The 21,761-nt window shown below is 35.2% G+C and overlaps 2 protein-coding genes across 4 annotated transcripts in view; one reads left to right on the top strand and one right to left on the bottom strand.

Moving 5' to 3' along the window:
- Window positions 1-270: 270 nt before the first annotated feature.
- Window positions 271-19,787, bottom strand: LOC106079117 (POU domain, class 6, transcription factor 1-like). 3 transcript variants are annotated; one of them, XM_013240248.2, is made up of 10 exons: window positions 19,533-19,787; window positions 16,179-16,351; window positions 7,017-7,218; window positions 6,505-6,660; window positions 5,461-5,604; window positions 3,952-4,073; window positions 3,541-3,769; window positions 2,691-2,847; window positions 1,710-1,930; window positions 271-1,262 (listed from the first exon to the last, which is right to left on the bottom strand). In XM_013240248.2, exons 2-10 carry the CDS (start codon window positions 16,275-16,277, stop codon window positions 1,138-1,140), a joined length of 1,455 nt encoding a protein of 484 aa, XP_013095702.1. In that variant the 5' UTR covers window positions 16,278-16,351; window positions 19,533-19,787; the 3' UTR covers window positions 271-1,137. The 3 variants fall into 3 exon arrangements, with proteins under 3 accessions (XP_013095702.1, XP_013095701.1, XP_013095703.1); XM_013240247.2 differs by having other exon boundaries at window positions 2,691-2,868; window positions 19,533-19,786; XM_013240249.2 differs by lacking the exons at window positions 16,179-16,351; window positions 19,533-19,787 and adding an exon at window positions 15,820-16,098 and having other exon boundaries at window positions 2,691-2,868.
- A 183-nt stretch (window positions 19,788-19,970) lies between these two features.
- Window positions 19,971-21,761, top strand: part of LOC106079115 (vacuolar protein sorting-associated protein 41 homolog) — a 30,417-nt gene continuing 28,626 nt past the window's right edge. The window contains exon 1 of the mRNA XM_013240245.2: window positions 19,971-20,067. Within this exon, the coding sequence (XP_013095699.1) occupies window positions 20,044-20,067 (24 nt within the window). The 5' untranslated portion in view covers window positions 19,971-20,043. The remainder of the gene's footprint in view (window positions 20,068-21,761) is intronic.

Here is a 21,761-nt window from a genome sequence, read left to right as displayed (position 1 = left end):
AGGCTTCGGACTGTCAATGGTTTCAAATACTCAGTACAAACAACTCCTGCATGAGTAAAAAAAACTTCATTTCTGAAGGAACATCTAACAAAAGAATGTTCTTTTAAACCTATTTTTATATATGTGCAAAGATCGAGTGTGGCTTTATTTTTTTCATAAAATAAATAACCTATTAATGACAAGACAAAGTACAGAAAAAAAAATTAGTTTGCTTTAAAACAAAAATGCCATTAATTTAGGTATGTAAATTAATATCAATTACATTTTTCAAAGCACAGATCAAACAAAAGTTGAGGTCTGTGTTTAAAAGAATGTGGATCTACAAAAAGCTACAGTTAAGCTCTACAAAAATAACATCAATTCAGGGGGGAAAAAAAGCAGCCACACATTTTAGTTGATCATTCTTCCCATGCTATCATTACTGTTAGCTTATTTTATTGGATAGACCAATTTTTTTTTAAACAGTTGTTCTAAGGACTTAAATTATACATAATGAAGCAATGCTTTTCAATCTAAGAAAACTAAAAAAAAAAATATTGCTTACTATTTACATAAGTATAACTTTCTGTTTTTTACTTATTGCAGAGTTTAATTTTCAAAACAACAAAATAACATTTAAAAAACCTGTTGATCACAAGCTTTTGATCTTTGTGCATTTAAATTTATTCATTTACACAGTATGGACATGTTCCAAAACCAACTCATTTAAAATTGCACTAGTATCATCCCGGCACCATATATCATAAGACAACTGAATCAGTCATACAGTGACTAGGTGCTCCATAAGCTGCCACCTCCCCACTCCTCATATTTCTTTCTCACATATTCTCAGTAAGTCTTTTACATGGCTCCCATCAATGGCAGTGGTTTGGTCTACAAGGGTACACTAAAAACAAAGCAATAGATGGGACAATCAAACCCTCTACTCCAATAGAGATGTCAATACTGTTTGTAAGACATCTTACATTAAAATTTTTAATATTCTTTTTTTTTCATGGACAGAGGTAGCCAATGGACACATGTTTATTAATAAAGCACTCACTCAATCAAAATGAAAACATTACCCCTTTTGTACACATTTATTGCAACAAACAATTGTAGCTAAGACCCTTCCCACCCTCAGGTGCTCAGTAATTGTCATTGTCCATCTTGCTTGAGTTTTTTTATGGTATTTTTCAGGGCTTGTCTCTTGTTGCAGAACCAGACTCTTATTACTTCCCTGTCATAATTCAATCTTTCAGACAACTCTGTCATCTCTGTTCCTGGTAACAAGAAAACTTAAATTTTTAAACAAAAACTATGGCTTAGGTTTCTGTAAAGTCACAATGCTAATATTCATGGCTTGATACTAGTAGAAAATAAAAGTAAAAAAGCTATTATATTTTTATTTCCAATACTAGTAGCTTTAGACTTTGTTGCAGACGATACTTCACAAAACAAGATAGTTAAATCCTAACCCAAACCTCCCGCAGGCTGGCAAGGGACAGTTTGAACTCAGGACCATGGAGATGACCGTAATATGTTCAGAGGTGAATCAAATAATTCGTGCAGCATACTATTTAGGTGTTCTATACAAATAATCATCTCAAATATACTATAATGGCAATTTCAGGAGAAAAGGTAGAATATAATTTATGTAATAACAATTTATGATTTTTATGATTTATAATTTATGACAAGCTTTTGAGATTTGATTTAAAGTTCTTCACCTGTTGGATGTGTGTTCCTTTCAAAATATTGATTTAATAATTCTAAAGCTTGCGGTGTGAAAGAGGTTCTCCTTTTACGTTTCTTACTTGGCTCACTTCCAATAAAGTCTGTCAAATTTTGCACACCATTTTTATACCTTTCTTCAGCTTCTGCCATCCACCTCTCTAGCACAGGTTTTATTTTCTGAGCACTTTTTGGTGTAATGTCGAGTTTCTCAAACCTAAAATTAACAAGAGTCTCAGATATAAAAAATATATTATTCTTGTTTTATGATGCAGCTAAAATATAAATAGAATGGGGATGACAATTTTCGACACAAATATTTTTACTTTCACCCAAAGAACAAGATCCTGCTTTTAAAGCTGGTGAATTCATATGAAAAAGAGATTTGCATAATTTATTAACAAAACAAAAGGGTTTGCTTTCAGAAGACCAAAAGAAGTTGAACCTAAAATTAGAAAACTACAAAATATGGTAAATTCAATAGTTTTCAATAGCTTTTTTAGTTTGTGAGATCTTAACATGACAGACATGAAGACCACAAAAAAACTAATAAACCCTTTTCCTTCTACTTTTAGGATATGCTAAAAACTAGATTAGTCAAGAAACGTGTTGTTTTTTTTTTAAAACAATATAAGCATACAATTTTTTAAATTTAAAATATATTTGTAATGAATGATCAAATATGTGAAAATTTTACTGTAAATTGTATGCACACATTTTTTATAGACTGTGGCTGGTAAAGTCACTTAATTTGATGGACTAAACAAATTGTAAGGCAACAAAAGTGCCATTAAAGATAATTTAATTACCAAAACTTTCAAAATGTATTCAACTATATATTTTTGCAAAGTCCTATGTTTTGTGATGCTAAAATTGTTAAAGAAACAGTTTTAACCAGTAGAGGTAATAAAGAGTCTAGCATGAGAATGAATGCCCGAGAAACTTTTGATTAATAGACCAAACAAAAAGGATTTTACCTGCAAATAGCAGACTGACTGTAAGCTGGTCCTTCAGTTGCACTTAGGGCTTGACCCACTTGTGTTTGAGTTAGACCAAGGGACAAGCGTCTGATTTTAAACTGTCTTGCAAATTCTTTAATTTCATCTAAATTTATGCCATCAACTGTTGTACTTTCTGTTGAATTACCAACAGTATCTGAGTAAAAATAACATCAGACTCATTGAATTTTTTATTTTTATGTTGATTTTTCAACAGTATGTATCTGAGTAAAATTAACATCAGATTCTTTGATGGTTGTATTTTACGTTACATTGTGGGATGTGTGGCTGATTTTGGCAACACTATCAATGGAGGTTTAAATTTAAAACCCAACTCAAGCTGAGTTTTGTTTGCTGTGTCTAAAAGTAGCACAGAAACCTTCTCCAAGATAACCTTTGCCTCCATATGTCCACAAAAGAGATAAGACTATAGCGCACTAAGAATGCGCTATAAAAAGCAATTCAACAGTATCTAGTTAAAAATAACCATTGAATATATGTTTCCTTTCAAGACATAGCTGTCTATGGGCCAATTACATAAAGCTTATCTATTTCTGTAGAACACTGTTATTGAGAGTCTCATATGGCTAATACATGGACGAATTCACTTTAGGCTCACCAACTATTGTCAGGAACAGCCTAACTAAAACCTAGCTTGACACTTTGGTAGCCAAAGCCATCATGAAACCAATTGAATGATAAATGTTAAATAACATTTTTTTTAACTCTCAGACCTACTGAACAACTTAAATAATATTCATAGAAAATTAGCAAAATAATAAAATAAATTGCATTTGTAGATTCCATTAAATTTTTATTAAAAACTCACGAGGCAAAAGTTGTGAAACATTTGGCGGAAGACCGTTCGTAGAGGAAGTTATGTGTGCTTGTTGTGCCAACTTAGAGGTTACACTGGCAGCCACAGCCTGAGATAAGGTGTGCTGAAGGACTTGCTGTGCTGTGGCCACAGCTGAATGACTCAAAGAATGAGATGACAAACTAACTGCATTGGCGGATGAAGATGACTGACTTGTTGCTATGGGTAAAGATGCCAGCATCTGCAGAGAAAAGATAACTTTTTTTTAGCCTAACTAGATCTAGCTGAGAAGGAAAAAAAATATAGATATATTAAATGTTTAAAAAATATGCTTTTGAAAGTTGTCAATAAAAATCAATACATATCAGAATATATTTTGCAAATTACAATACGTATTGATTTTATTTGGTTAAGTTGCCTTACCTGAGGAGTTACTGCTAATAACTGACCTCCAGATGCTGTGGTGAGCAGCTGTGGTAATGAAGCAATATGGTTTGCAAGTGCATGACTAGACTGAGAAATACTGTGTGCATCACGATTGGACCCTAAGAGATATAAACAAATCTATTTTTAAAAACACCCGTAACCTTTTTAGTATTTTCTGTGTGATGATTCTTAAGCTTAAGTACAAACATCATGTTTTTTAAGATAACCATTTTAAGTTTGCTACATAAGTCTAAGCCTTTCTTAAGATAATTATATTTGTTGAAACAATGGTACTGGTATGTAAAGCAAATTTGATATGGCTATAAAAAAAGTTTGAAAAACAAAAGGTGATATGATGTGAATGAAAAAAGAACTGTACTCTCTGACCAAAAATATTATTTACCAAAAACTGACACATTACACAAATAAAGACTGGCTAAAACTATCGACAAACTATTCATCCACATATTTTCAACACTTTTATCTCTCAATCAAAATAGCTTCTTCTTCATCACAACCACGTCATTAAATTGAAAGAAAAATACACATCCTGGAGGTTTCATACTTTAGATAATTATTTGGCATTCTAAAAGAGACGAAATCTCAAATAAAGATTGTGCGATGGAATCAAAAATTGATAGTTGTTAACAAATTTAATTTATGTGGCCATGTCATAAGATGTTCACAAGTTGAATTACTAGGAAATCGGAAAGACAAGAAAGATAAATATTAAAAAATAGATGACATGGCACAAAAAGATCAGAAATGGAGATAATTTAAAAAAAAAAAAAACAGACTACAGGACTATTGACTAGTATTATTAACCTCAATACAAAGATACAATACAAGAAAATATTGTTCAAAGTAAGCAAAACTGAAATTTAGAACTTCTCAAAAATGAAAAAAAAAAGTATAATGTGCTTACACAAAAACAATACAGTACAAAAAAAAAGATAATTGACAAATTATAGCTAAGCAATCAAACAGCCCTCCAAAAATGTTTAAGATAAAATGAGTTCCAGGGTCATGGCTTATGCAGGTGACCAGTACAAAGACCATATGCATTTACTTTCTCTAATTTTAGATACATTTTAGTATTAAAAGTAGGGAGAATTTAAAGAATCTCTTCAAATCCACAAACAAATCAAGAAATCTACCACTCTGTCACCATATCCTTAACTAAAATGAAACCTCATTGCATACAAATTTACAGAAATGAAAAAAAAATGATTCTCTTCCCTGAATTTTGAGACACAAGTGTAGCCACACTCAGGTCTATCAAAAGTGTACACAAATTTCAAGTATTGGTATTAAAAGAAAAAATGCAGAGGAAAATAGTTAAACAGCATAGATATTGCCTGTGAGTTATTTTTAAAAAATGTACTTGCCAGGACTTTCTCAAAACTTGGTTGTACAGAATGAGATTAGGAAAACAAAAAATATTGATGCTGAAATATGTTGCAAGAAAACAAAAGTTGAAATGAAGAGAAAAAAATTATTAACTACCCAGAGGCTGAGTTAGACTCTGTAGACTAGATAAATTTGTGGCTAAGAACTGTCCACCATTATTGGTTGTGATCAGTTGAATTTGTTGATTTCCTCCTGTTGCAAGAGAAACTGGGATGCTTATAAACTGCTGAGTTCCATTTCCTGAAAGGTAATAAAAAAAACACTTTAAATGTATAATGCAAGTAGGATTCACTGTTTATTAGCTAAGTTACATATTCAAAATATAAATAAATGGTGACAAATAATGCTATATTTGTGCATGTGAGTGTAAAAGAGCACAAATTATCTACTTGTGAAATGCAAATGGATCCCAGTTATCCCAGGTTGTGAGTGCTATGCTCCTCTATGTTTAAATTTAAGTCTTACTTTCAAATTGCAAATAATGTGGGATATCATTAGTAAGATCTTTGAATAATGCAATTTCCTGCACAACAGGCAAGTTTTTAAAAGTTTTGATAATAATAATAATCTTTATTATCCATAAGGTATCTGTCTTACCATTTGTGCAGTACACCAAACAAAACATGATAACTATAGAAAACCAAAATAGAACATTCACTCAAAATGTACACAATATTGTAGATACATTCTTGAATTTTATGACATTGTAAAACATACTCAACCTTTTACATCTTTTTCAAGTTGGTCTAAAGTTTTGTTTTAAGGTCATTCTATAACAATGTGACCTATGGCTGACCATATGAAACTGTACGATTAAGGTGGATTAGCAATGGTCTTTAAATTCAATGACACAAACATTCCAGGGTTGCTTTCAATGAAAAACATTGAACAACATGAAAGTAATACTTTTATTTTTTTTCAAATATTTGCATTGACTGGGGTGATGCAAAAAGAAGCTGCCTCAGAGAAACTGAGAGAATGTTGGCTTTACTAGCTTCAATCTGCTTACTTTTAAATACAAACTCATAACTTCTATACACTGAATTAGTTTATGAAAAGGTTTTAAATGTTTTCAAGAATACATTTCTTCAGGCTGCAATGTATGTCTCAAAAAGTTTTTTGCATCTCTGAGCAACTCACCAGTTGAAACAGGAATAAGAATTTGTTGAACCGGTACTGTATGGCTTGTTTGGCCTGTTGATGCAGACGCTGATGGCTGGCTGGCTAAGAAAAAGTGAGGTGCTACCTGAGGCTGGCCAAGTAAATGGGTCTGACTTGAAAGTGAAGACAAAGCCCCTGAAAAAAAAAGTACATTAGATCACTTTGAGTTAAATGAAAAGCTCAATTAGTTCTTCAAATTGTGAAATATCAAACAAACAGTTATTATAGTTAAGAAATGCTTGTCGATCAATGATATCCTTTTTTTCATTATTATAATTCATTTTAACTTATTTTACATAAAGAGTAAAAAAAAAGTAGTCATATCTCTCACAATGATAACACAAATTAAAAGAAAAATGATACATGCATTTTAAGTGCAAAAGTAAGTTTCTAAGTAAAAATGTATAAAATATCAGACTAATTTTAAGTCATTCCTTTTCCAAATCATACTTTTGTAAAATTAAAAGTTCAGGAATAATGACAAAACACACCTGCTATGTCTGTTTTAGATTCTGTGGCTGAAGGTGTGGTTGCAGTATCTGCCACAGAGGGCACAGACATGAACAGCTGGTCAGCAAGGCCAAGCCCGGTACTGGCCATTGACACATGTGGTAATGAAACAGAGGGCATTGTGAAGACTGATGAGACTGGAGCCAGCGGAGACTGTGTGCTTGTAGCTGAGAGCATAACATCCTGCAATTGAAATCAAACATTTTTTTAAGTACTGAAATGCTAGAATATTAAAACAAACATAGGAAAGAGAACATTCTATAGTGAAATTTTAACTGATGACATGAATTCTTACTAGACAGATAATCCACTTAAAAATAAAGTCAATCATTTGTAATGAGGTTTGAACTGATATTAAAATTTCAGAGCAAATCGAACATAATTACAATTAGATCATAATTATTATGATAAGACATACCATTTAAAAATGTGCCTTAAAAACAATTATAATCATAGAGACGCAATATTTCAAACATTATATGTCTATACATACATATACATAGGCTACATAATACAATACAAAAATCCTTAATTGGCGAATTATTTTAACCATTTTAACAACACAGGCCATCGCAGTCATTGTCTCATAAAAAAACTCAATGTAGGATCGGGGGAAGGGGGAGGAGTAGCAGATCATCCTAGTTGTGGTTCGGTTACATCAAGATTTGTCTTTGTTATATTTTTTTTTTGTAAACCTGTTAAAACTTCTGTGACGCTATAACTGATCAGATTTCAAAATTAGAAAATATAGTACCTCCCCCCCCCCCCATGTTAACAGGATTGTTGAAAACAAATAACAAACAACTCTTGATTGTATTGAAAGAATGCCCATAAATAATAAGTCTATACTTGTGTGTGTGTGTGCGTGTGTCCTATCTGGCCTCATTATTTAGGACTTAGCTTAAAGACGTCTAAATAAGTTTCTAAGTACGCCCCTGCAGCTAAACACACTATTGTAGATGTACTGCTCATATTGTCAAGTCGTTGCCACTCCTTTCATTATGTCTCTATAGACAGACCAAATAGCAATCAAGTTCTGATGTTCCAATAAAAACATTCTGATCTGACATGTGCCAGATGTGTCAAGCAGACGAGCAACAAATAGCCGACCTCAATTCATCTCTCTCAAAAGATGGATCGATAGAGTCAACTGGGCGAACACACCGGCTCCCTCCCCTCCCCTCCCCTAGGTTTATTGCTGGCGGCTGGAACAGTGAACTCTTACTGGTCAAGTCATCTCAATGACGTCAAAAAGACACAACGTCATGACACCGGAGTACTGGCTAACAAGTAACTTTCTTTGCTCTAATAGAATGCTGCTGGTACTTTTGACAAGCTTTGTTATTGGGGAAAAAAAAAAGCACGCTCGGCGATGCACTGGATAGCTGTCCCGATGCATGCAAGTCTTTTAACGATTTTCCGCCTACAGTTGAATCTGTAAGCGCTCGTGTGAGCCAGCATATTGATTGGCAGTCCCACACGACACAAACCAAAACATAAAAATAGGCACACTCAGGCTCGGTCCAGGCTGATACAGGACGGTTAGCTAAACACACAAGTTAACAGGCTTGATTTGTATGTTCTCTATACTATGTGTCACCGTGTATTAATTTTATATTGGCATAGCGCTTCTTGAACATATCAGAAATCAGACTTATAAAATAGTTGTTTCTTTGCCTTCATTAATGAGCAAAACAAAAACCTCGACAATTAGTTGCCTTTTTTTGTAGGTCTAAGTCGTGATAAAAGAAAACAAGGTTAGATGGGACCATATGCTAGGACAAATTTGTACAAATGCTCCTTCTTCCCTAGTGCTATTAGAGCATGGAATGGGTTGCCTGAGCCAGCCAGGAAAACCTGTGACTTGGCAGAATTTAAGTCATTGGTTAACATGTATGACTAGCATGACGCGTAGGACGTAATCATCTTATTTTTTTAAGTAACGTCTGTATTTTATAAGATAAGATAATTACAAATATTTCATTTTAAGAGTTTTCTTCAAACACATATCTCCCAAGAAACGAGGACGTAGCTTAATAATCAATGAGTAGTCAGTAAGAAAACAGAGAGAGGTTAGAGGAAGACTAAAACCAGCATGTGCTACTCCGCATACACCGTGGCAGTGATCAGACATCGAGCTGTAGCCTACATCTTTACTGGACTATACAACTAATCAACACTGATTGAACTACAGGGCCAAAGTTAATAGTTGACTGGAAACGATTAGATCAAGATCCAGATCTAACTCACGTTTAGAAAACGTATAATGTTTGTATGTCTAATAACCATTATCTGGACTGTTAGGTTCCTATTCGTAGGCCCACTAGTGAAATTTGCCCGAGTGGATCTTCAAGGGAGAATGCTGCTTATTCACTTAATCAAGAGGCCCTTAAACAATGACTTCAAAATCTTCTATAGAACAAAAACTATATGGACAGCTGCCTGATCTGGAAACCACTGCACGGTTAAATCAGATATAGGACACTCACTTAAACCATCCAACATTAAAATAAGAACGAAGAAGAATGTTCTTATTCGTAGGAGTTTATTCATACCAATAAAGAATTTGAGAGACTCCTTAACAAATGTCTTAGATGTGCACTAGAACTACAATGTTAGAATTATAAGATGATAATAATATAGTGACGGAAATAAAAGGGAACAAATTACGTTGGGCAGGCCACCACGAAAGAATGCCGAAGAACACAGGAGCAAAGATTATTCACCGGCAAAAACCAAAAGGCAGCCGCACATAATGCAGACCACAAGTATCAAGTGGCTTGATGACGTAGAGGCAGATCTACAACAGCTTAAAGTCCGGGCATGGAGACGTACAGCACAGAATAGATCAGAATGGAGAGATGTGCTAGAGCAGGCCAGGGTCCTCCATGGAGACGTACAGCACAGAATAGATCAGAATGGAGAGATGTGCTAGAGCAGGCCAGGGCCCTCCATGGAGACGTACAGCACAGGATAGATCAGAATGGAGAGATGTGTTAGAGCAGGCCAGGGCCCTCCATGGAGACGTACAGCACAGGATAGATCAGAATGGAGAGATGTGTTAGAGCAGGCCAGGGTCCTCCATGGAGACGTACAGCACAGGATAGATCAGAATGGAGAGATGTGCTAGAGCAGGCCAGGGTCCTCCATGGAGACGTACAGCACAGGATAGATCAGAATGGAGAGATGTGTGCTAAAGCAGGCCAGGGCCCTCCATGGAGACGTACAGCACAGGATAGATCAGAATGGAGAGATGTGCTAGAGCAGGCCAGGGTCCTCCATGGAGACGTACAGCACAGGATAGATCAGAATGGAGAGATGTGTGCTAAAGCAGGCCAGGGCCCTCCATGGAGACGTACAGCACAGAATAGATCAGAATGGAGAGATGTGCTAAAGCAGGCCAGGGCCCTCCATGGAGACGTACAGCACAGGATAGATCAGAATGGAGAGATGTGTGCTAAAGCAGCCCAGGGCCCTCCATGGAGACGTACAGCACAGAATAGATCAGAATGGAGAGATGTGTGCTAAAGCAGGCCAGGGCCCTCCATGGAGACGTACAGCACAGAATAGATCAGAATGGAGAGATGTGTGCTAAAGCAGCCCAGGGCCCTCCATGGAGACGTACAGCACAGAATAGATCAGAATGGAGAGATGTGTGCTAAAGCAGCCCAGGGCCCTCCATGGAGACGTACAGCACAGAATAGATCAGAATGGAGAGATGTGTGCTAAAGCAGCCCAGGGCCCTCCATGGAGACGTACAGCACAGAATAGATCAGAATGGAGAGATGTGTTAGAGCAGGCCAGGGTCCTCCATGGAGACGTACAGCACAGGATAGATCAGAATGGAGAGATGTGTGCTAAAGCAGCCCAGGGCCCTCCATGGAGACGTACAGCACAGAATAGATCAGAATGGAGAGATGTGTGCTAAAGCAGCCCAGGGCCCTCCATGGAGACGTACAGCACAGAATAGATCAGAATGGAGAGATGTGTGCTAAAGCAGGCCAGGGCCCTCCATGGAGACGTACAGCACAGAATAGATCAGAATGGAGAGATGTGTGCTAAAGCAGCCCAGGGCCCTCCATGGAGACGTACAGCACAGAATAGATCAGAATGGAGAGATGTGTGCTAAAGCAGCCCAGGGCCCTCCATGGAGACGTACAGCACAGAATAGATCAGAATGGAGAGATGTGTGCTAAAGCAGCCCAGGGCCCTCCATGGAGACGTACAGCACAGAATAGATCAGAATGGAGAGATGTGTGCTAAAGCAGCCCAGGGCCCTCCATGGAGACGTACAGCACAGAATAGATCAGAATGGAGATGTGTGCTAAAGCAGCCCAGGGCCCTCCATGGGCTGTAGCGAAACTGGGATGATGATGATGACTCAGTTTGTATTGTCCGAGTTAAAGATTAGTTTAATATTTAACAAAATGTAGACCCACAACCACACAATGCCAAAACGAAAGTTCCACTTTCAGACCTTGCGATCTAGAGAGCATTAGATATAAAGGTCATCTGTTTCTGTAGCCCACGAGTGTAGGGTGTCATGTGGCAAGCACAACGACCAACCGCCATAACTTTTCCCCAAACTAATTTCAGATACCCATTAGAGTTGGTGGACTCAGAAACCCTAAAGAAGCCGAAATGGAAAATCCCAGTCTTCACCAGGATTCAAGCCTCCGGTTCGGAAGCCAAGCGCTTTAAAACTCAGCCACATCGCCTCCACAAAGCTAAAAAGCTTACCGTGCTAAAAATATATGATATAATTATTAGAAGTATGCAAATCATTATTATTGTAGTCTCAGTTATAAATTTAAAATGATACATTTGTAATGACAAAGCAGGAAGAATAAAGTCGTAATCTAAATACAATTCCATTTATTTAGAATAAGAAAACAAAATTTGATCTTACATAAAATGATCGATATATTTAAAAGTGATTAGCCCAAAACTGCACAAGGTCTAAGTACCCCCCCCCCCCCAAAAAAAAAAAAAAAAAAAAAAGAAATGCAGGTTAGCGAAGTATTTTTTTTAATGTGATAATTAAATGAGTACTACTGTTGGATGACATGACGTTCCTTCTACAACATAAAGTCCAAGCCCAGATCTACTTGTTCACGCAATGCACAATGATACATTAATTTAAAATCTACTGTTCACACAATGCACAATGATACATCCATTTAAAATCTACTGTTCACGCAATGCACAATAATACATCAATTTAAAATCTACTGTTCACACAATGCACAATGATACATCAATTTAAAATCTACTGTTCACACAATGCACAATGATACATCCATTTAAAATCTATTGTTCACACAATGCACAATGATACATCCATTTAAAATCTACTGTTCACACAATGCACAATGATACATCCATTTAAAATCTACTGTTCACGCAATGCACAATGATACATCCATTTAAAATCTACTGTTCACGCAATGCACAACGATACATCCATTTAAAATCTACTTTTCACGCAATGCACAATGATACATCAAATTAAACAGTTGGCCAAAGAAAATTCGTTACACAAACATTTTGTAGGCTGTGTTGAGAAAAGAGAAATAGACAACAACCTTCAAACAACATCCATCAAATTTTCTAATCTGGTTTTCAACATTTCACTGGGAAGTACGATGCAGCGGATTGTAAGAATAGTAATATTTACTTGCTAGGTTTATTAGAGAATAACAACCGATCCTCTGTGCATGTCTGATCAGTTGTATCAGAAACATGACAACAGAGCCAGTCAGTCATAGGAAGACTTTCACAGTGTCCATGATAGATCTAAATTAATAATCACTGGATTTGGTGAGAGTCAACTTTGAAGTCGCATAACAGATATCGAGGAAGCACCAACATTTATACGTCAACAATTTGTTGTCAAGAAGTTCAAAATGCCCTAATTTATCTGCCAGTTAACAAAATTGTGTTAACAATTTGTTGTCAAGAAGTTCAAAATGCCCTGATTTATCTGCCAGTTAACAAAATTGTGTTAACAGTTTGTTGTCAAGAAGTTCAAAATGCCTTAATGTATCTGCCAGTTAACAAGATTGTGTTAACAATTTGTTGTCAAGAAGTTCTAAATGCTCTAATGTATCTGCCAGTTAACAAGATTGTGTTAACAATTTGTTGTCAAGAAGTTCTAAATGCTCTAATGTATCTGCCAGTTAACAAGATTGTGTTAACAATTTGTTGTCAAGAAGTTCAAAATGCCCTAATTTATCTGCCGGTTAACAAGATTGTGTTAACAATTTGTTGTCAAGAAGTTCAAAATGCCCTAATTTATCTGCCAGTTAACAAAATTGTGTTAACAATTTGTTGTCAAGAAGTTCAAAATGCCCTAATTTATCTGCCAGTTAACAAGATTGTGTTAACAATTTGTTGTCAAGAAGTTCAAAATGCCCTAATTTATCTGCCAGTTAACAAAATTGTGTTAACAATTTGTTGTCAAGAAGTTCAAAATGCCTTAATGTATCTGCCAGTTAACAAGATTGTGTTAACAATTTGTTGTCAAGAAGTTCTAAATGTATCTGCCAGATAAAGTTAACTTTAACTTAACGAAGGTTGTATTTAATAAATGTTACTTATATCTCCTATGCGAAAAAAAAATGGACTTCAACTCTGGAATAAAAGCGTGCCAAACGAAAAATGGCTGGCTCCTCTACCAGCAAAGCGATAGCCACCTTAACCTTCGATATATGTTGACGGGAGTGTCTCTCCGAAATAGGGCCCCACAGTCACATAAAAAAAGTGTTCTACGAGATGAATCATAGTCGTTCTACGAGATAAATCAGAGTCGTTACGACTGAAGGAGGCCAACTAGAGTCTCCTTCAATCACGTGTACGTAAATTGATACTATAAGACTAGTAGAGCTACCGGGGTGCTATAGGTAACAAACAAGATCCAATATTTGTCCTTTGTACCATTAATAGTAGTATAATAGTATAGTACCTTTATTTTTATTATTGAATCTTGTTGAGCTACATAGACCTAATACCAGACCGCTAGCTAAGTTCAGATGTAGTCTAATTTTTTTATATAAACAATATCATTTTAAACACTAATTTGTAAAGTAGACATATTGCACTATTTGAAAAACAAATTTAAGGTATAATTATATTAATACCCAAGATTTAACAGGCCAAAGAAAGGGGGGGGGGCTTTTGGTCCCACCTTACCCTACTGTTTTCTCTCTTACTGAAAGTCGTTAATAAATAAATAAATAACACCGCTCCCTGATATAATTTTCAATTATATCATTGTCTCGTAATATTCTTAACAACTTAAAACAAGATTTTACAATATGAAATACAACTTAATAGTACGACTATCTTCTTCTACCTCCCCGGATCTCTCAATAACTTTTAAAATTCCTACACCAGTCCTTCCTATCTCCAACTCCCAAGTAACAGACAAATTGTTTCCTAATCACTAAACTATAAAAACACGCATCAAACATGCTATCAGGTCTTCAATTGAATATGTGCATTTATCGTAATAGCTCAAAGAAGGAAATCAAGAAGACTCAAGGAAGTTGTCATTTTTTTAAAGCAGCATAAGCTTAGTCAGAGTTATTATGACCCGCTGCAGATTTTCTCTCCAACAAATAGTAAGTCTTCAAATGGGGACCATAATGTCTTTGACATTTCCAATATTTGTTCAATCTCCTTGCACCTCCAGGAATACCACTATGGCAGTCGACGATCTAACACTCAAATGTAAAGACACATTAAAAGACTAAGACAAGCTAAACTTTGTTAGGTATATAATTTAAACACAAAGAAACTCCTATTTTAACGTTTTAAAATGTGTACCTACATTTTTAAACTAATGGATTAAACTAATGGAAAGGGTTCCTTTCAAGAACTATAGAACCATTCAGGATGTAAGTTTTTCAATAGTGTTTCATGAGTCCAAAACAACAAATAACAACCTTTACTTCCCTCAACAATTATCCGATACTCATTAAGACTGGGTAAATTCATGTACAGCCATAAATATGGAATTTAACATCTCAGTCTTTAATGGGATCTGAACTGTAAACACTCGGTAGGAAACTAAATCCTCTAAACCTCCACATAAAATAAAAAATGTGAAAAGAAACTTATTTCAAGAAGACTAAACAGGACATAGAAACATGCAAATAACAGGACATAGAAACATTCAAATGCCAGAACATAGGCCTACAAACATTCAAATAACAGGACATACAAACATTCAAATAACAGGACATACAAACATTCAAATAACAGGACATACAAACATTCAAATAGGAAGAGCTTTGTTGGCACCGTACACACAGAAGTGTCTATGTTTTAAGTAGTTCTGTGTACAGCCTACACTACGCCTTGGTAGTATTTATATTTACAAGAGCATGGTGTAGACTCATCATTGACAGTAAGATTAATCATCAGCAAGACAAGCGACACTCAAACTATTGGCACACGCGTAATGACTGCACGTCCGGAGCGCAACAGTAGCCTAGAGGAAACACTGAAACGATATCCAACATTTCATTGCCATCATTTTCCATGACACCAGATTGAGCACTGAAACGTCATTGATTCTTGTGTGTACCAGTCAAAGAAACATGAATGTACATCAAGGTAGACCTAGGAGATTTAAAACAGTTGAAACAAACCAGTCAATCACGGCTCTCCACACACATTTTGTTTTCCCAAGTTGAATCTATTTATATTTATTTATGTTATCATGAAGAAAGGCGAAATCGTAATCATAAATATCTAGATCTAAATTAACTTTCTTTTTACCTCACAAAATGGCCACGCATTTTAGACATGAACAAAAAGCCTGGGAATTCGGCAGATCTATATTATTCCTTGAAACAAGTAGGGTCTACACAAGTGTCAGTAGATGTTAGTAACACAAAGTTATCTTGAGGGAGACAAAATGTCTGAATCCAGTCACGAATGGTAGATATCAAGCCAACGCCGCACGACACGAAACATCTAGGTATGTTAAAATATTCCGTCCAAAGGGAAGCTTTGGGTCGGCATGCCAGCGAGTGCCTCATTTCATATTATTAGCATATATTTGTTAATGAGCCATCATTACCACCTGCATAAGAAGGTATTGTGAAAGAAAGGGGGGGGGGGTGAAGCTGACTAACCTGTTTGATTATGGCCGACTGGGCTAGCTTCACCAGATCAGGCTTGGATTCACCGTCCACAACATCTGTAGCACTTCCATCATTAGAATCCGTATCCATGTTGAGTCGGCAGGGAAGGCCGTGGGATTCACGAAACCTTAGAGCCGGGGCCTGTACATGTGATGGCGGGGACCCTGCAGGAGGAAGAGAGAGAGGGAGAGAAAAATAGTACCGGGAAACAGGACAATTTCTCCCTCACTGGCTGCTGCTATGCCTTCATTGATCGGGCGCCAGGGAACGAGCTATAACCACCGTGCCCAATGGTGTCTGCATAGCTCAACTCAACCAAACGGTAGTCGGGTTGAACCCTTATCCCAACCACTCTGTGGTCCACCATTCTAAAATACTTGACCATCGCCACTCAAAGGCTTAAAATATCGCTACAATTTTTTTTTTTGTTCGTGATTTAAATGATGGTAATGAGTAAATCAATAAACTGATGTTTACAGGCGTGCCAGAATATTAGAAAGATCCATTGCTTTTAACAAAAGCACAACGTTTTTGTACTCTGATATTGTCTCAAGAAAAAGAATTCTACTAAGCCTTGATTTATTTTATTTTTAGCGTGATATATATGTCAGCCAATATTAAAATCGGTTACCTTGACTACGTTATAAATAACGTAAAAATATGAACTATGACCAATCGGTACCAATGAAATATAATATAGAAATTAAACTACCACGACCCTAATGTTACATATGCATCAGTTTTTGCAATCCTTCTTACGTAGAACAACTGGCACCAGTCTCTTACACATTTGTTGGACGAAGAAAAACATAGGCCTACTCATCATTTAAAACATTTAATTTTGATTTAAATATCTAATGCAAATAACACTTGAAAATGCCTCAACTTTATTGAAAATATGAACAAAACACTCGAAAATCTCTATACTTTACTCAGAATATTAACAAATAGTATATAGGTTAATTGGATCGATGTTTTTTTTTCCCATTTAAATTAAGGTGAATGACTATTACCACAAAGATTTAAGTTTCTATTTGAAAACGACCACTATTTAATAATCGCGATGTCGAAGATAAAGGCACATTCTTCGTCCCATATGCTTGGACAAATTTGTACAAATACTCCTTCTTCCCTAGTGCTATTAGAGCATGGAATGGGTTGCCTGAGCTAGCCAGGAAAACCAGTGACTTGGCAGAATTTAAGTCATTGGTTAATATGCATGACTAAATGCATGACGCCAAGGACGTAATCATCTTCTTTTTTGAAGTAACGTCTGTATTATATAAGATAAGATATGTACATGCCAATCGAATTCTAGTCTACATTTGACAAGGGACTACTGATTCGGATGAGAAAACAACACTCATGTATAACATTTTTATGTTTAACTTCAAATAAAACAACATAACTCGAGTTGCAGTGTAACTAGACTAGATAATATCTGCGAGTCTGGAGATTAGGGAGAAAGAGCACATTTTACGAAGCTGATTGCCAGCTTATATGAAGAATTATTTTTAATTATTTTTCATAGACAGCCTTTTGATCTACAATAGGCTAAGATATAACAAAATATTAACTAACGCAAATAAGTTTGTTAACTAACTCTTTGGTTATAAAATGGCAGAGAAAGCAATAAAGGTAAGATAAAAATAATAGAATAAACCGATGGGTATGATCTTGTTAATTTGAACAATTATATTTAGCATATAATATATATAATGCCCGTAATTATTCAAAGTTCATAGAGTTAAAGCCTAAGGCGCTTATCCCTTTTGCCCGCCAGCGCCAAAACGTTATTTGTCAAGTAGCTCAAATTCGATGAGTTAACAAAACGAGATTTTGTTCCCTTTCTCCCACGTACTAACCTGTAAAATGTTTTTTCATCAAAGTTACTGATTTTTTAAAAATGTGCATAAGTTCATGGGTAAAATGTAAAAAAGGTTTTTATACCAATAATGAAAAACAATACATATTGATATACTTTGTATACGCTCTATAATACGAAGGCAGGTCATTTACGAAACAGTAATATGCCGACAGAATTATCATATTAATTAGTTATTTAAAATTTTCTTCCACCCAGCACAATCTCTAAATCTAAGGTTTGCTTATAGCGGACTCGGTGACTAAACTTCAGATCAGTTCTGCGCTTTACATATTTTATGTAATGCGTCGATGGACGTATTGTGCGCAGTTCGGGAGCAGACGACGTAGAATATAGCTGGTCCCTGAATGGACAAGCTTGGAATATTCTCAAACATTACAGAGGAAAATCGATAGACACCTCCGGAGATGGAGTTGCCATGGAAACGACGATAAAAATGTAACGATTTTACGAGGAAAAGGCGTGCCTTTGTTAAACTTATTCAGTCATAAGTATGGAGTGATGACTGTTAGCATTTCAATTTGCCCGGAATTATAAATAGAATATTAAAATGGAATTTAAGTAATCAATAATAGTCAAGGTGTACAAAATAAATAAAAGATAAATAAAAACTTAGCAATTTATGTAATAAAGTTAAATCTTAATTTAATATTAAAATAGTAAATTATGTATCCCCTGTCCATTTATGTCCAATGTTTAAATTATTAGAGGTAATATATATAATTAAAAATTCTAGAACTATAATATAATCTAGATTCAAGTGTTCAGTGTGATAAACATTTGAAGACATTTGCAGTGTATACGTATGTAGTCTTTGCCTGTGTGTAATCCAGTTCAAATTCAAAGCAAATATTTAAAATATTCGAGTCTAGATATCTAAATTATCTAATAAAAATGAATTCCTCTCCTATTTATTATTAATAATTGAATACGTTATTCTGTGAGTTAGCTAGTAGTAAAACTTGATATCTATGCTCAGTCTAGAGCTAAATATAAAAAGACCTACAAAAATACACACAGATCTATAATTCTATATAGATTAGATCTAGACCTAAAGAGGGTAGGGCAAGGTAGGCCTTGTCTCAAGCAGCAGAGTTCAACGTAAATCTGGCAAAAAAAAAAAAAAAAGCAACCTGATTGTTGTGTTACTAAAAATAATATTTTTCCTCGTGCCCGCCCAGAACTCGCGACTGAAACAGTCACAATGCTACTGCATGCTCGTGGGCTACAAATATTGAATAGGTCTCGATGTTTGGAATCATAAATATAAACAATAATAAAAAAAAAAAGCATGATAGTACGACGAAATTGTTGCTATTCAATTATAAGTTAGGGACATTTTCAAGGTAGAATACGATAAGGTTTAAGAATGAACTAACCATTAAGGGAAAAAATTAAAATAAATTATGATAATCATAAAAATCTACGCTGAGTGGCTCAAACCAAACTTTTTTACTCACAGGAAATCAAATATGGTTGAAATTCCAAAGAATCGTGCAAATGAACAATTATTTCTTTTTGTTTATCTATTTAGAATATATTTTATTACAACTGCAGCAAACTAGGATACATTATGACATAAAATAAGTACCCAAAAGGGCCGAACTCAACATTAATAAATTATGTTAATTATTAAATCGTCATAAATAAATATTAGACTATCCCTCCTTTTCAGCAACGCCCCGAATTGTCACAAAACACAGGCTGTCCAGATTTTTTGTAAATAGACGGAATAAAATTATTATGATGTTCGTCTTAAATAATTTGTTATTTCATTAACCATTTAAATACAACAAGAAATTAAATATAACTATATTTTTTTTAAAGGAACGTGTAATAATATATATACTTTAAATTTATACTAAAATCAATACATTGATTTTGCTAAATCTGAACACCTCTCTGACCTACTTCCAAAACGAGGTTACATTTTTAATAATTATTTATAAACATGATCACGTGATATCAAACATGGCGCAGGCTATCAAAGAAGATGTAAGATAAGATTAAATGTTTAAATTTAATGTAATAGAAATAATTTAGAATCTAGAATGTCTAGATTTTTTTTGATCTATATCTAGTTTAGATCTAGTAGCTAAAACCATGGCTAGGTAAAGATTATTGCTACCTTAATTTATACTATTGTGTCATGATTCCTTGATGTAGATTCAAGGGCAATATCCGCATTGAGCGTCGGTATTTACACTCCTGGCCATTTTTTCTGCGTTGTCAAGGATCAGGATCAAGACCAAAAGCATTATCAAAAGGGGGAATAACCTAGTTGTTTTTTAAATACCGACTTCAATCACGGATAGGAAGAGAGAGAAAATAAACTAATAGAAATAATAGAGCTCACAGACCTATATAAAATACCGACCGTAAATACGGATAGCTATGTAGATTGAATAAACAACTAAGAATATACACTATTACTAGCAGTAGTTTTGAATAGGGGGAGGAGAGAATAGTATATTATTATATATTTAATAAATATATTCTTATTAATTACACCTTGGTTACAATGATTGCAGAAAAAATAGTGGATTTAGATGTGGCATTTGTATTTGATATAGACTAGGTCTAGGGGCAGAATTTTTGGATTAAAATTTAATGTGCTGTCAACATGTAATATTTCTGAGTTAAAGTTGAGATTAATATTGAATTTAAATAGCTGTACGCATACCGGGACGTCTATCTAGTCAAATGTTAATGAAGTCAACATTAAATTATAAGTATAATAATTACATACCGGTACAGTAGTTGATCTAGATGAGGAAAAACATTATTCTAGACAGATGTAAGAGAGCAATATTTGATATAGACTATGACTAGATAATAGGTGTAGATTGTGTGTGTGTGTTAGTGTGTGTGTGTGTGATAAGAACTGAATTTAAATACACCTTCATCTTGGTCTATATAGAGATTAATGATTAAATTTTAAATAGATCTATTTAGTAATATTTTGATTACCATTTAAATAAAATAATGTTGAGATCAATATTGTATTTAAATAAATCTAGGACTACTGCAGCATTTCTTGTATGTCTGTCTAGAATAATGTTGAAATAAGTAAAATACGACATTATATTTTTATTTCACCTATGCCGGTGCTGTCAACATTTACTTGAAACGGACATTATTATTGTGATCATATTTCTTTTAGACTTCGGGCCTATTAAAATCTCAATAGACAATATTTAGCATCGTTTTTTTTTCAACGCTGGATGAGTGGATCCCTGTTTTTCTGTAGCAAAGGTTTTGGGCCTTGTAAGGGCCCCAACTGCTCCAGCTCATACTAACCACATGGGCCCCATTTGGGGGAGGAACATTGGCCCAAACAGGCGCCTATAGGGCTGAGTCTGGGCTCAGTCAGGGGGCCCAGAAAATCCCTTTGTGAAACCCTTGCGAAGCCTGTAAGGGGAAGGACTTGTGGGCCCCAACAGGGCGAAAGATAATTGGCCCTTTGGGGGCAATTAATGAAAGCCCAAACATGGCCCTTAAAGATCGAGTCTAGGCACAATGAAGGGGCCCAGATAAAGCCCAGATAGAAACCCTAATGGGGCTATTATGGGGCAAATGTTAAGAGGCATGAAAGGGCTAACTACATGGGCCCCATTTGGGGATGAACATTGCCCCAAATGAGGGCCCTAAGGGCTGAGTCTGGTCTCAGTTTGGGGGCTAAGATGAAT

The sequence above is a fragment of the Biomphalaria glabrata genome, chromosome 1 (assembly GCF_947242115.1).
Source record: "Biomphalaria glabrata chromosome 1, xgBioGlab47.1, whole genome shotgun sequence".
Lineage (NCBI taxonomy): Eukaryota > Metazoa > Mollusca > Gastropoda > Planorbidae > Biomphalaria > Biomphalaria glabrata.
Note: the sequence above shows the minus strand (reverse complement) of the source record. Positions and strands in the feature narration are given on the sequence as shown.

What these genes read in the sequence shown, in the direction of transcription:
- LOC106079117 (XM_013240247.2), bottom strand. Translation starts at nt 16,277, where the DNA reads ATGGATACGGATTCTAATGATGGAAGTGCTACAGATGTTGTGGACGGT. An exon ending in AGTCGGCCATAATCAAACAG is followed by an intron (nt 7,219 to 16,178) that starts GTTAGTCAGCTT and finishes TTTCAATTGCAG; the next exon opens with GATGTTATGCTCTCAGCTAC. An exon ending in GAGTCTAACTCAGCCTCTGG is followed by an intron (nt 4,074 to 5,460) that starts GTAGTTAATAAT and finishes TATATCTCTTAG; the next exon opens with GGTCCAATCGTGATGCACAC.